The 15,210-nt window shown below is 45.7% G+C and overlaps 1 protein-coding gene and 1 pseudogene across 1 annotated transcript in view; one reads left to right on the forward strand and one right to left on the reverse strand.

The window, feature by feature from the left end:
* Nucleotides 1-10,996, reverse strand: part of LOC132491382 (inhibitor of carbonic anhydrase-like) — a 30,204-nt gene extending 19,208 nt beyond the window's left edge. The window contains exons 1-6 of the mRNA XM_060100256.1: nucleotides 10,913-10,996; nucleotides 7,541-7,649; nucleotides 6,562-6,723; nucleotides 5,169-5,316; nucleotides 4,292-4,347; nucleotides 512-690 (exon numbers count right to left, since the gene is read on the reverse strand). Coding sequence (XP_059956239.1) covers nucleotides 512-690; nucleotides 4,292-4,347; nucleotides 5,169-5,316; nucleotides 6,562-6,723; nucleotides 7,541-7,649; nucleotides 10,913-10,996 — 738 coding nt within the window. The remainder of the gene's footprint in view (nucleotides 1-511; nucleotides 691-4,291; nucleotides 4,348-5,168; nucleotides 5,317-6,561; nucleotides 6,724-7,540; nucleotides 7,650-10,912) is intronic.
* A 2,687-nt stretch (nucleotides 10,997-13,683) lies between these two features.
* On the forward strand, nucleotides 13,684-14,710 carry LOC132490583 (small ribosomal subunit protein eS21-like; annotated as a pseudogene).
* The last annotated feature ends 500 nt before the right edge of the window (nucleotides 14,711-15,210 follow it).

A 15,210-nucleotide genomic window follows, 5' to 3' on the forward strand; every position in this document is an offset into this window, starting at 1 on the left:
GAGTGACCCAAGGGCAGGTCTGTGTCTAGTTCATCTCTGACCACGCAGTGCTGAGCAGAGGGTGCTGACAGAGATGGGACAGGTGACCGGATGAGGGCGGGCTGGGAGAGAGGGCTGCCAGCGCAGGACACAGAATGCTCACGGCCGGGAACCTGCCGCTAGGGGTCCCCACCCATGGGATAAGAGGGGAGCACCTCATGGAGGAACGGCACCTGCAGTGTAGCCTGAGGACCTCTTTACAACTGGGAAGAATAAAATGGGGCAACAAGGGGCTTCTGTGGAGTCTTTGGCCCGTTGGCGTCGATGATGCCATGGGAGGGAGTTTTACGGCTACTGCTGCCCGTCACGTAACCAGACCGAGTGCTTGTCAGTGAAGCGGAGGACGTGTGGCGTGCTTCCCGCTGTGCTGGACACCCACGACTCCCACAGTGGCTAGAAGGGAGTGGAGGAGAGCGCCCCAAATCCAAGCAGGGACCCCTACGCAGGAGGGGAGGGTGGTGGGCGGGGCTACCTGGGCCAGGTTGAGAAGCTCCCAGATCAAGTCTTCCTTGCCGCCCACGCTTCGGGCCACGACAGCGTGGGAAGGGACCCGGGCCAGGTGGCACCTCTCGTACTCGTCCACAGGCGCCCGGCTGTTGTCCCTGCAGAGCAGCTCATACGCGTCCCGGTCAGCCTTGTCAGCTAGGTTCTCTGTGGAGGGAAGCCCACATGAGCCGCCGGCAGGCAGAGCAGGAGGTGTGGTCCCTGCCCCTCCCCGTATCCCACATTGTTCGGGGATTTGCTGAAATAACTTTCTAAGCCCAAGATGGAGCCGCTCCTGCCTGGGATGCCACGTCACCACGGAAACTTAGATCACTTCCTGTGCCTGTAAATGTTCTGCTTGACCAGAAACGCAGCCTCTCCCGTCAGCCAGGCCCCCAGTGCCAAGCCAACCCTGGGCTGTATACTGCCTTCCTTCCTCCTTCTCACCCCTGGCAAAGTGGCCCCGGCCAATCAGATATTATCTATTTTTCTCTCCGTTGTCCTTTATCCTCTCAAAGCTTCCTGTCTTCTGCCCTATTCTGCAGTTCTCTGAATGGAGACTGCCCACTTCAAGAAGTGTTGAAGTCTGGATCACCTAAACTGTCTTCTTTAATCATTTTCTAACAGCCCGAGGAGGACTAAAAGAGAATCTTTTCCAAATACATTTTATACAGGTGAGCATGCTGAGCCCTCAGGAGGTGAAGTGACACGTTCTCACTGCAGAGAGACCCGGGGCTGGGAGGCATGCTGGGCCCGAGGCTCTTCTAACAAGGACGGTGACAGCAAACGTTTTCTGACTGACCTGAAGGCTCTCCACGCTCTATCTCCTTTAATCCTCATAACAACTGGGGAGGCTGGTAGATTATCCAGATTATCCCATTCTAGAGATGAGGAGACTGAGGCTAACAGGGTTAAGGGAGCTCATCAAAGTCTGAGTTAGTCTGTGGCTGACACAGCGCCAAGCTAGGACAATCCAGGTCCCCCACTAAAGCGGCAACACTCCCTTGGGGGCAGACCCTGCTGGGGAAAGGTGGCAGAGAGGTTGAGGGACAGACGGAGGCCTAGGGGCCCAGTCAGGACACTGTATAGGTGCAAATAAGGACCGGAAAACCGTGTGAGGAAAACAGGCTCTTTGGTTCTCCTTGTCTAGGTATCGGAAGGTGTTCTAAATTGTGTCCCCCTAAAATTCATATGTTAAAGTCCTAAGCCCCAGCACCTCAGAATGTGACCTTATTTGGAAACAGAGACAGTGCAGATGTGATTCGTTAAGATGAGGTCATAGTGGAGTGGGAAGGGCTGGGCCCCGGATCCAGTATGACTGGTGTCCTTCCTAAAAGGGGAAATTTGGACACAGGGAGGATGCATGTGAAGAGAGAGACAGAGATTGGGGTGATGTAACTGCAAGCCAAGGAGCACCAAAGATTGCCAGCAAACACCAGAAGCTATGGGAAGGGCACGGAACACGTTCTCCCTCACAGCCCTCAGGAGGCACCAACCCTGCCAACAGCTTGACCTTGGAATTCTAGCCTCTAGAACTCAGACGACGAATTTCTGTTGCGTAAGCCACCCAGTGTGCGTTGCAGTTGGTCCACTATATCTGCAGTGGATGTGGGTTCCACATCGGCAGATCAAAGATTTTTTTTTTTTTTTTTTTGCGGTATGCGGGCCTCTCACTGTTGTGGCCTCCCCCGTCGCGGAGCACAGGCTCCGGACGCGCAGGCTCCGGACGCGCAGGCTCAGCGGCCATGGCTTACGGGCCCAGCCGCTCCGCGGCATATGGGATCCTCCCAGACCGGGGCACGAACCCGTATCCCCTGCATCGGCAGGCGGACTCTCAACCACTTGCGCCACCAAGGAGGCCCCAAAGATTTTTTTTTTTATTTCCAGGAAATTCCAAAAAGCAAAACTTGAACTTGCCACACAGGCAACTATTTACACAGTATTTACATTGTATTAGGTATTTAAGTAATCTAGAGATGATTTAAAGGATGTGCATAGGTTATATGCAAATACTACACAGTTTTATGTAAGGGAGTTGAGTGTCGGCAGACGTTGGTATCTGCAGGGGTCCTGGAACCAACACCCCATGGATACTGAGAGGTGACTGTACTTTGTGTTGGAAGCCCTAGCGAGCTCATATAGAAGATCTTAGGTTGATAAAGTCTCGCACTGAAGGGGAAGGAGGAGTACAGTTAGAGTCCCTGGGAATAGTTCTGTGTTAATCGAGCACGTTGCAGAGAAAATACATTGTAAATCTTTATATTAAAAGAAAAAAGTTAAACAGTTTGGTGATGTCAGAATGAAAAGAATCAATAGGATCGAACATCTTCAGAAAGAAAGAACTTTTCCACCTCAGTCCCTCTAGGGCCCAGTGGTGGCAGCCACTCACCATCGACACTCATTTACCCTACAGCCCAGTGGAGTCTCTCGGAAACTTCTGCTGAAAAGACAATGAGGGATCTTATGTAATAGTGGACATGTGACTTTCAGCAAAGGGAAATTGGGATGGTCTCGGACAATTGGTTGTTTTCAGAAAGTGAGGATGTTTTCAGTTCTCCAGGGTGAGCATTAGAAGATGCTACCCATTGGCCTAACTGTGCCAACTTGAGCAGCCAGAGGAAATAACAACGACGGCTATCGGGAACAACTTGATTCTGGGAGACAAAACCCATAGACGACGCCACGAATTAAAATTATTGATGTAAGATACACAGAATTGCCAGAATGCTAGCAAACCAGGTCAATGTGTGATAACGAGGGGACAGTGAACTGTGAACAGCTGAGCAAGGGAACAAAGCCACTACACGTCTGCTCCATGTCAGGGAAAGACACCAGGCTGCGAGGAACCAAGGCCCCTGGAAAAAGTGAGGGCTCAAAATTCTCCTTGAGGTGGCAGACACATTTTAAAAAATGAACCTAGCATTGAATACACATCTCTTGTTTAAACATCCTAAGTGATACAAGTGTGTTTTGTATCTAATAGAAATTTAATTGGTTATAAAACCCAGAATCTGGGCCTCCCTGGTGGCGCAGTGGTTAAGAGTCCGCCTGCCGATGCAGGGGATACGGGTTCGTGCCCCGGTCTGGGAGGATCCCATATGCCGCGGAGCGGCTGGGCCTGTGAGCCATGGCCGCTGGGCCTGCGCATCCGGAGCCTGTGCTCCGCAACGGGAGAGGCCACAACAGTGAGAGGCCCGCATACCGCAAAAAAAAAAAAAAAAAACCCAGAATCTGTAAACTGAACTTGTCTGAAATATTATTTTGTTTGTTTGTTTCTGATAAATTGCCCAAAACTCTGGAAGCTTTTTTTTTTTAAACATAGAAATACATCTTTGTCCATGGTAGTAATGCTTTTGCAACAGATTTAATTATAGATGTGCTAATAATTTCTGAAATCATTATAATAATCTGTGTTTGTTTAAGGTGATTAAAGCATTTAGGAGCCCTTTATAATGAAGCATTCAGGAGAAAGTGATTAGATCTGAAACTGGTATTCCAGTGACTAAGAGAATCTGATTGTTAAAACTTGTTTTGTTTTATTAGTTGGTAAGTAATGCTTAAATGCTCAGATTTGTTTGGTAGATTTATAGACTGAACAAACTGAGCGCTAAACAAAGTACAAATAGTGGAAGTGCTTTTTATACAGAAACTCTCCTAATTCATTAAGATCTTAGCACCGCCCATCTCTAGATGTAAGGCAGCTCAGGAAGGAATGAGTTCCTCTGGCCAGAGGGTGGCCCGCAGGATTCATCCTCCGTCCGGCACTTACCAAACACCGTCATGTGCCTCACGAAGCTCACGTCCCCCACACCGTCCTGAAGACACCTGAGGACCAGGACAGCTGTGGTCAGGCACTGTCCACAGCACAGTCTCGCCCCTCCCCCAGTACCCCCTTCCCCAGGCTCTGCCCCGGCCACTGGCTCACAGGGCTTCACCCACAGTTTCCCGGGCTTCAGTCTGTCCTCACAGGGGTGATGGCCCTGTCTGAAGACCCTTTGAATCCCCACAGCCAAGCCCAGGTCTGAAGCAAGCATGAGCCCCCTAAGCTACATCCCAGGCAACTCTGGGGAGGGAGGATGCAAAAGAGGGACCCACCACCTTCCTCTTCGAAGGCAGCCAAAAGCAGCAGATTAAAAAAAAAAAAAAAAGGTTTAAAGCCTTTTACATAGAGGATAAAAACTCTAGACAGCCTTGGACTCCCGGCCAGTTTTGCTCTGGTTTTGAGCAGTAGCTATGTCTCTGGCAGGGCGTGGAGTATGGAGAGGTGCCTGTAGGCAGGGGGCTGAGAAGGAGGCGGGGAGAAGCAGCACGCGTCCCTGACATGGAGATGCTCAGGCAGAGAGAAGCAGCTGGTGTGGGCGAGGGCTCCTAGCCCTTGGCCCAGCTGGGAGTCCAAGCCTGTGTCCATGGATCCCAGAGACCTCCCTGGTCCAGACCCCTCCATCTGGGGAGACGAGTGGGGCTCCCCAACAGAAGACTGCCCCTCAGGACGGGCAGGAACGAGGGTGGGCCGTTGGAGGCCCTCGAGACCCTGCGTTTCACACAGACACTCTAGGTGGTCTGGGGCAGGCCCTGTCCACTCCCTCCCTGTGCCTTAGTTTCCCCATCATCAGAGTGAGGAGGAGGAGCACGGGGGCCCCACTCACTTGAAGGCCCCCGAGTAGCCAAAGTACGGTTCGTGGTTGGAACAGGCGCACTTGTCCGTCCCTTTCCCCGCACACAGTTGGCACAGTTTGGGGAAAGCCGTCTGATCCGCACAGGGCACGCAGCTGCCCACGAAGAACTTAGCCGCTGCTGCTCAACACGGAGACACACGGACCTCAGGGCATGAGCTGGCGGGGCCCCTTGGTCGTGCATGCGTGTGTGTGTGTGTGTGTCCGTATGTGAGAGCCCAGGGGTCTGCATGCACTGCCCGGGACTGTCATGAGGAAGTCGGTGTGCAGAGGTGGCCGACAGTGCCCGGGTCTGAGGGCGTGGACGGCTCATGCGTGGGCCCGGGGCTCCGGCCCAGGAGAAGCTTCGCAGCCTGTCCCCTGCAGGGCGCGAAAGCTGCTGAGCTGCACTGACCCAAGCTGCAGCCCCAGCACCACTCACCTGGTTAGCCCACCAACACGGAGGCTCGGGGTGGTGGGGGCCGTGGGACTCTAAACACGCAGGAACCCCTGACAGCCCTTCCTGATCTCAGGACGTGGTCCCACCCACCCCTCTCCTCTTCTGATCCAGGGTCTGTGGTGGCTCCCGGGGATCCCTCTTCCAGGAACTCATGGGAGGGGGGTGGATTAACTTGCCTCATGGGCGCGGGGGTGTACCAACAGCCGCATCATAACCGCCCAGACAGACGTCCCACAGCGTCTGACACCGGGGCAAGCAGGAACCCCAAGAAAGGGCACACATGGCCAGAGCTGTGGCCCAGGCTGCAGCACCCCATCTGACCTCTGCAGCCCCAAACACAGGTGAAACATAAATGCTGCAGAGTTGGCAGGGCTCAAAAAGACACACTTTTGCAGAGCACAGAAAATTTGGCTGTCACCTTTCAGGGGCTGAAAAGGCACCCTAGGCTCACCACGGCTCATCGGAACTGAACAAGAGACTGGAGTACACAAAAAATCATAGCCCCGGTCCACTCATCCCCTCTCGCCTTCATCCCAAGCCCTCACCCACAGCACTGAGGCCTGATTGCCAGCGGTATGGCGATCATCCCCAGCGAGCCTTCCTGGGCAGCTGGAAGGGAGTTCCCCTTTCTCATTAGCCTCCATGATTGCCCTTGTCAAGCCAAACTGCTGGGATTACCGTGAATGTGGGGCTGCCAGGAGCTCAGAGACCGGGGTTCCTTTGCTGAGAGAAGGAAGGACTCAGCTGCCAGTTCGCAAGGCTCGCTGGTGCAGCAAACCCAGACAGCGCACGTTTAAAGCAGGTTGTCCCCATCTTGGAGTTTATGAAACCTGTATGCCTGATGGTGATCGTAAGGCCCGGATAGAATCCACGTGGGTGCCGGGAGTAGGAGCCCTGCCTCGGGGCACCCCGTCCCAGCCAGCTTACCTTTTTCAACCAAGTCAGAGGGAAGAAGTATCCCGCTGGGGATGTTCCACCCAGCAGACCATCCCAGGCCTGTGTGGCAGGACCTCTTGCCCTGGAGCTGGTTCAGCTGGAAATCGCTGCCTTTCTTCACCACAGCTACGACGTAATGGTGAGTTTGTGGATCTGAAAAGGAGCAGAGAAAACAGGGCCAAAGGAAGAGGCCACATCATTGCCACTAATCTTCCAGAGTGTGCGCAATGGAACTTGGGGGGATCCTAGGACCTGCAACATCTCCTGGTAAGCAGGCAGAAAAGGAAAGGGAAAGGCCCTTGATTGACAGAAGAAAGGAAACTGCCCCTTTTCAAGGCAATACACTTGAGTTCTTTTTCTGCACCAGCTATTACAGGGCCTGCAGCTCCCAGTCATTGAGATTTACTGTTTCTCCCCACGGGCTCTTCTCCCTTCTCTGTCTGCAGCCTGGACACGAAGATGAAGGTGTGGGAGGAAGGTATGGAGGGCATCTCCAGGGTTTCGCCAGGGCCCTGCAAGTTGGGACTCAAATTGAGACAGACCGTGCTCACACACACACTGGTGACACTCATGGACAAGTATGGCAGGCACCCCATCCTTCGACTCCCCAAACCCCATTCTTCAAACTGTGTTCTCTAGCACCTGCAGAGGACTTGGCACACGGAGAGGCTGTCCAGGTCTGTGTGTCTCCAGAGATGGGCGACCCCACCGGGTGGGCAGTGGACTCTGGACAGCATGCCCCCTCTCACTCAGCAGCACCAGAAGCATTCCCATCAGGATGCTCAAAGTTCACAGCTTCCCAGAGAGAGCCAAGATCTCAGCCCCCATGAGTTAGCAGAGGTAACAGCCTCTCACAGTCTAAAGAACTCCAGCAGCTTTGTTCCCTGCAAGTGTAATGCCAACAGAGTCCCTGCCTCCCGCTGTGGCTGCTGTGTCAGAACAGAGACCTAGGTCCCCACGGAAGATGCACCATCTTTGGACCCGTAGAATTCTGCCACGACGGGCTTCAGGTTGTAGGGGGCCAGGCCTGCCTCAAACACCAAACCTCCATCAATGGTCACGGCATCTGCTTTGTTTGCCTGAAAGAGAAAAGGCTAGACATGAATGAAGCCCCTCACCTCTGAGGAAGACTCACCTAACCCTCTGCCAGGGACACTTGACAAGTATCTCCATGGATACTTGGTATGGCTCAGACCTCTTCCACCTCCTTAGTGTTGGCTCAAAAGCCTTCTCAGTGAGCCTTTCTCTGACTGTGCTCTTAAAATTACCACCTCATAAATGCTGGAAGCCCTCTGTTTCTCTCCTGAGCCCTTATCAACCATCTGACAAACCTTCATTTATTGTTTGTCCTCCCCTTTGAAATGAAAGCTCCACCAAGGTGGGGATGTTACTGTGTGGTTTTATCCTGCCAAATCCCAGCACCGACTGCCAGTAGGTGTCCAATAAATGTTGAATTGAGTGAATGAGTTGTAGAATATTTCCACCCATAAGAAGTCATGGTTTTCACTCTTGAGTCTGGATTCCCTCTTCAAGGATCTCTCCGCCAAAAATTCCTTTCTCCCTGAGAGAAGTAGTAATTTCACAGCCTCTTCTCAAAAATGAGGTTCGGTTATTCCCTACCCCTCATTTCCTCATGGAAATCTTTTTCTTTTCAACTGGAAGTTTGTACCTCTTAATCTCCCCCACCTATATCTTTCCTCCTCCTACCCATCTCCCCTCTGGCAACCACCTGTTCTCTGTATCTATGACTCTGTTTCTGTTTTGTTATATTTGTTCATTTGTTTTGTCTTTTAGATTCCACATATAAGTGAAATCAAAGTGAAAGCATTTGTCCTTTCTCTGTCTGACTTACTTCACTTAGCATAATACCCTCTGGGTCCACCCATGTTGTCACAAATGGCAAGATTTCATTCTTTTTTATGCGTGAGTAATATTCCATTGTATGTATACACCACATCTTCTTTATCCATTCATCCACTGACGGACACTGAGATTGCTTTTGTATCTTGGTTACTGTAAATAGTGCTTTTTATTCATTTCTTAATTGACATTTAAAGTAATTTAGCTTTTTATAAATTTAATACTACATCTCTGTATACTTGCCTCCCTTTGCCCCATCTCATTTTTTCTTACATATATTTTACAATATGTATTCATATGTAAGTATATGTATACATATGTATATACATATATCAAGTTAGTATTCTGTTGGTTGCATGTATCAGAAACCAATTTAAGAAAAGGAGGGATTTAGTATAAAGGTAAAAGACAAGAAGGCCACTAGGCCTTGTGAACACCATCAAGGTCAGAAGCAACAAGAATTGTCACAGGTTTCAGTCCATCCCCATGGGCTCTAGCTCATGACTGAGGTTCTAGATGGTTCTCACTCTTTCCTGCTTTGCACACATCTTCCCCCTCCTGACCACCTCCTCCTCAAGTTCCAGTATCAGATGCAAAGACAATAGTCTTACAGACATCTCTTAACCAGGTCCCACAATTGCATAAGGTCATATATAAATATGAATGAACTAGAGAAAATAAATAAATAAAGGTTGTGTACATCTTTATGACCCTTATTGAATATTTCCAAATTTTTCTCCAGGAATGATGTAGAAATTTATAATTTCTAATGCCCGTAGCAATGCATACCAATTTCACGCAAAACTACCGGCAAGAAATACTATCATTTAAGAAAGTTTATCACATTACGAGATATAAACTGCTACCTTAAGGTGGTTTTATTTGCATCCTTTGATTATTATAAAGGATGAACATTTTCCCTTCCTTACTTGTATCATCTATTAGTTGTAATTTCTGTGAGTAGTTTGTTTATAGCTTGTTATTCTTAAGCATTTCTTATAAATTTAAATGACATCTTTATATAGCTTTTACACTATACTGTTTCGTTATAGCTGATGTCAATATATTTTTCTGTATGCTTAGGGCTTTAATTTTTTTTCCTTTGTCAGAGATTTAAAATGTTTACATTTCCAAATTTGTCCACTTCTGTGATTTATCTTTTTATATCTATCTACATTAGTCAAATTGAGTCAAGCTGGGAGTTTATTTTGGTAAATGGATTAAAAATCTCACTTGATTTTATCTCTAAATGGCTATCCAGTTGCCCAACTAAAGAACCCGTTCTCAGACATTTGTTTGGAAAGTATGCCTTATCCTACAATATCTAAATCTATGTGTATGTAACCATTAAGCCTAGGACCATACTGTCTTAGTGTTGGACATTCATCATAGTTTGCATCTACATCATATCATGTAGATAATTAGGTAGATGGACGTATAGAAAGCTCGGAATATGTCTGAATTTTGTTCTCTTCCAGACCTTCTACATCTGTCCGAGGACCCTGTTCTTTGTAAACCTGTTATTAAATATGTTATAGCTTCAGGCAGCCCTCAGCTACTCCCCCGCTCATTTTATTTTTCATAATACTATTTTATATTCTCACCCATACTTCTTCTTAAGAATTGTAAACTTATTTTACTGACTTTTTAAATTTTATAATATAATTTTGATAACAATTATATTAAATTTATGAATTAACTTTGGGAAAATGAGCACATATATGAAGTTTAGTCTTCCTGTCTGGGAATATGGCATATGTTTTAATTTATTAGTAAGTACTGTTCATTTGTCTCAGACTTTTGTATTACATTTATAATAATCTTGCGGATCTCTCATATGATTTTTTCCCTGCAACATTTTTCTGTATATCATTTTAAATGTAAATGAGATCACAATTTGGGGTTATTTTTCCCCAACTAGTGACTGTTGATATATGAAAATGACATTAATTGTGATATATTTATCTTTCACCAAACTAATTTTTTCATTAATAATTATGGTAACATTTCTCTTGATTCCATTGTGCTTTCTAGGCACACAAGCATCTGAAAGTAGTGATATTTTGTTTGTTTCTATCTCATATGTATCTTATATCATTGCATTACTAGGAAATTCCAAAAACAATATTAAGTAATAATAGTGATACTAGAGCTTCTTGTTTATTTCTGAGTCTTTACAGATTTCTCTTTCAGTGCAATTCTGGCTTTGCTTTACCGTGGCCATTTTCACTGAATCCTTCTCTATCCGTTGTTTAATTATTTTTATTGTTGTTTTCACTATTAATGAATGTTGAGCACCTATATTTTCATCTACACATAGTCTCTGTACTTTCAAGTCTTTAGCTTATTTCTTTCTCCTCTAAAGCATGGTCTAGTTCCTTGGGGGAGAAAGTTGTTCTGAAGCAATAAACTATAACAAGTACAGAAAGAGAAGGAGAAAGTATGGATTTTCTTCCACTCTTCTTAGGCAGCAGTGACTTACCACAATGGCCTTGATGCACTCAAGGTAAGAGGTTCTCTTCACACAGGTGACATGAGGACCATCCACTGAAAGGACATTATTCATGTTGTCATGGAAGCTGTAGCACTTATTGGCCTCATGACTTGAGACAGTGCACCATCTCACAGTTTTTTCAGGGACAGCCAGACACAGCCCTACGGGAGACAGGCCAGGGGTGTAAGGGACCCACAGCATTCACCTTTCTCTGCTGTAAGAAGAGGTTAAAGACAAGGTCAAGGGTTGGCTGAGAGGGGTAGACACAATTTGGACTGGCTGCCTGGCTCACATAAATTCTCAGGTCCCATTTCTCTGGTTGTGCCTTTTCCCTTGGAGAAAAAAGCCAAAGCATCTCCCAAAAGTTAAAAACAGAATTATCATATGACCCAGAAATTCCACTCATAAGTATATACCCAAAAGAATTGAAAACAGGTACTCAAATACATATATACAAATATTCAGAGCAGCACTTTTCACAATGGTCAAAAAAGGTTGAAACAACCCGAATGTACAGCAATGAATGAATTGATAAGCAAAATATAGTACATCCACAAAATGGAATATAATCTACCGTAAAAAGAGTAAAGTACTGCTACATGCTACAGCATTGATAAAGCTCAAAAATAATACGTTAAATGAAAGAAGCCAGACACAAGAGGCCACACATTATATGATTCCATTTATATGAAATATCTAGAATAAGTAAATCTATAGAGGCAGAAAGCAAATTGGTGGTGGCCAGGGGCTGGGGATGAGGAGGATGGGTACAGGATGTTCTCTTGGGGTGTTGGAGCTATGGTGGAACTAGATAGAGGAGGTAGCTGCATAACCCTGTGAACAACTAAATACCACTGAAGTGTGTACTTTTAAATGATTAATTTCATTTTAGTGAATTTCACATCAAAAAAAGAACATAGTATTATGGGAAGGAAGATTTGGGCCTAATGATTTAGTCTTTGTCTTGGCATTAGATACTCGTAACCTTGCATGGTAGTAACTGCTGGGGCATTAAAACCAGTGTCTGTTCATTTCACTGGCACTTCAAGCTGTAGTAATTAGTGTTAACAATAATGCAAAGGTAAAATGCTGTTTACAGATCTGTGGTATTTGAGCAAAATGTCATCTTAGATGAAATCTAGCAGATGAAAGTAACAGCAGTCACAGCTATGAATTTTTGAGGAGGCCCTGTGTGTCAGGCAGTGGGCCAGGCACACGACCCTGCTCGAATGCCCACAATTGTCCTGCCGGTTAAATATTGGTGTTCCCATTTTGTAGATGAGTCTAAACAAGCAAACAAAAAAAACTGTCAGAGACATCAAATGACTTGAGATGAAGCTAATACTTGAAACAACCAGGTCTGTTTGACTCCAAAGCCTGTATTGTCTTTTAACTGTCTGCAAGTAGGAAATATCAAAATAACTGGGACAGGAGATGTCAAATTTGCTTAAGAGAATCCCATACCAAAGACAGGGATTGACAAATGGAGTGCTTCAGCTCTGTTTTGAACAGGCCTTCGATAGTAGCCGCCAGGGTAGAAGAGCCAGTGAGAGAATGGAGCTGTCAGGACAGATGCCCTTGGGCAGAATAGAAGTGTGTGGAGTAATAGCTCATATTGCATTTTGAGCCTTTCAAAGCATGCTTACTCTGCTTGCCAATACAGATTCTTAAAACATTTCTGCTCTTAGAAATGACTGGTAACTGTAGAGACAATACAACTCTATAAATGAAAATAGCTTTGTAAGCAGTTAAGTTACACAAAGAGCTACTGTATACAATTGCAGTTTTTTTTTTCTTTTTCAAAGGTTTGCACTTACTGAGAAAGCCTTTTTGAAAGTCTATTTTCAGCCACCTGTGCTTATGGTCAAATGATTAAAACTGTAGCTTTTGAACTTCCGATGTTTTAAAATTATTTATTTATTTATTTATTCTTGAATGAAAGATTCTTTAAATTCTACTGTGCTTTACAATTTCCAAAAGTTTCACACAGATAATTTCATATAATCCTATAATAACTTTTTTTTCCTCTCCTACCTCTATATTGCCCCTCATCCCTTCCCTCTCCCCAGTGGTAATCACTAGTTCATTCAGTGTGAGTATAAAATAGGGTGAATGATATTTGCATTGTTAGGGGAAAAGCTAAAGCCTTGACAAAAACATGGTACTAAAACAGGGAACTAAACAAATGCAAAACAAATAAAACACAAAACAAACAAACAAACAATCAATCAAACCAGGATGGACTTCTGTTTCCACCTATGAGAAATAAATGATATGGGACTTGCCCTAGCACTTTAAACAGGTGAGAAAAAACAAACAAACAAACAAAAAACCTGGGGAAAAACATATGAAAAAAATGTTTTAAAACATTGGACAACAGGAAGTGCAGGACTGTGATCCCTGAGAGAAGGGAAACAAATAAAGTAAGCCCTGTAATCACACTAGCTTTCTTTCTGGACAAAATGTCCAGATACCAGGGCAGAGAAGAGAAAACAAACAGCCCGGTGGTTAGCCCAAGTTGAGGAGACAGAGATCATAGTTTGGTAAGGTGGAGGCAATTAGAATGTGCAGCACAGGGTACCAAAGAGCAGAGAATGCAAAAAGAGGGGAGAAAGAGAAGAGAGATTGAGATCCAGAATTGTCACACCTTGGAGATTTGGCTAAATATCAATTTGAGCATTGTGGAGGCCAGGCAAGGACAACTGCTAGGGAAAGAAAATTTAATGGGGAGCTTAAACCAAACACTTCTCAGAACGCAAATGGGGTTAGGAATCATTTGAGTTCCCACCATTCAGAGTGGAGAAAATCTTATTGAATAAATAGTGCATTTATGAAAGATTCCATAAGTAAGCTAAACTAGATCTAGAAAGAAGGGTATTCTAGACACTGCCTAAACATCTTGAAAAATAGTCTTGAGAAGGTTAAGCTGATCTGAAGACATTATGAGTGCCTGCCAGAAAAGAAGGTTGACACTCCTTAAATTAAAAACAAAGCAAAAAGCAAAACCCAAAATACAATACTGGGCTTCCCTGGTGGCGCAGTGGTTGAGAGTCCGCCTGCCGATGCAGGGGACAGGGGTTCGTGCCCCAGTCCAGGAAGATCCCACATGCTGAGGAGGCTGGGTCCGTGAGCCGTGGCTGCTGAGCCTGTGTGTCTGGAGCCTGTGCTCCACAACAGGAGGGGCCACAACAGTGAGAGGCCCGTGTACCGCAAAAAAAAAAAAAAAAAAAAAAAAAACAATACAATACTCAGCAAGGTAAAATTAACAGTGTCCAGCAACCAACAAAATTAATACACAAGTGAAGGTGCAGGAAAATGTAACCCATAACCAGGAGGAATATCAGTCAATAGAATCAGAACCAGAAATGAAAGAGATGAGGAAATTAACAGAAAATAGCTTTAAAACAGCTATTTTAAATGTTATAAGTATGCTCGGAGAGTTAAAGAAAAGCATGAACATCAGCGCTGCTGGGGGATGCGGTGCTTCCTTTCCGCTCCCATGCTTGTCATGGTGCCACCAGACATGCCCTCAACGTGCAAAATGATGCCAGAGAGTTCGTGGACCTGTATTTGCCGCAGAAATACTCTGCCAGCAACTGCATCATTGGCGCCAAAGACCACGCATCAGTCCAGGTGAACTTGGCTGAGGTCAACAAAGTAACAGGCAGGTTCAACACCCAGTTCAAAACCTAGGCTATCTGTGGGGCCATTCACAGGATGGGAGAGTCAGATGACTCCATTCTCTGCCTGGCCAAGGCCCATGGCATCCTCTCAAAGAACTTCTGACTGGAGAGGATCATGGATGTGGAATATTTGTCATAAATAAATAGTGAACCCTCCCTCCAAGAAAAGAAAAACATGAGCATAATGAGGATACGAATATAAGATGTAAGGAGCCAAAAAGAATTGCTAGAGATGAAAAATAGAATATCTGAAATGAAAATTCCAGTGGATGAGATTAACAGCTGATTAGATATGTGGAAGAAAAAAGATGATCTAGAAGACATTCTTATAAACTATCCAAAATGAAGCAGAGAGAAAGAAAGATAGAAAAACAAATGAACAGAGCCTCAGTGACTTGTCATACAGTATCAAGTGATCTAACATATGTGTAACTGGACTCCAGGATAAAAAAGGGGGGAAGGGGGAAGAAAAAATATGTGAAGAAAGATTTGACCAGAATTTTTCCTAATATTACAAACCCACAGTTTGTAAAACTACAAAGCTCAGAAAACTACAAACTCACAGCTCTAAAGCAACCAGAGAAAAGAGACAAAATTAGGTAC

The sequence above is a fragment of the Mesoplodon densirostris genome, chromosome 5, assembly GCF_025265405.1.
Source record: "Mesoplodon densirostris isolate mMesDen1 chromosome 5, mMesDen1 primary haplotype, whole genome shotgun sequence".
NCBI lineage: Eukaryota > Metazoa > Chordata > Mammalia > Artiodactyla > Ziphiidae > Mesoplodon > Mesoplodon densirostris.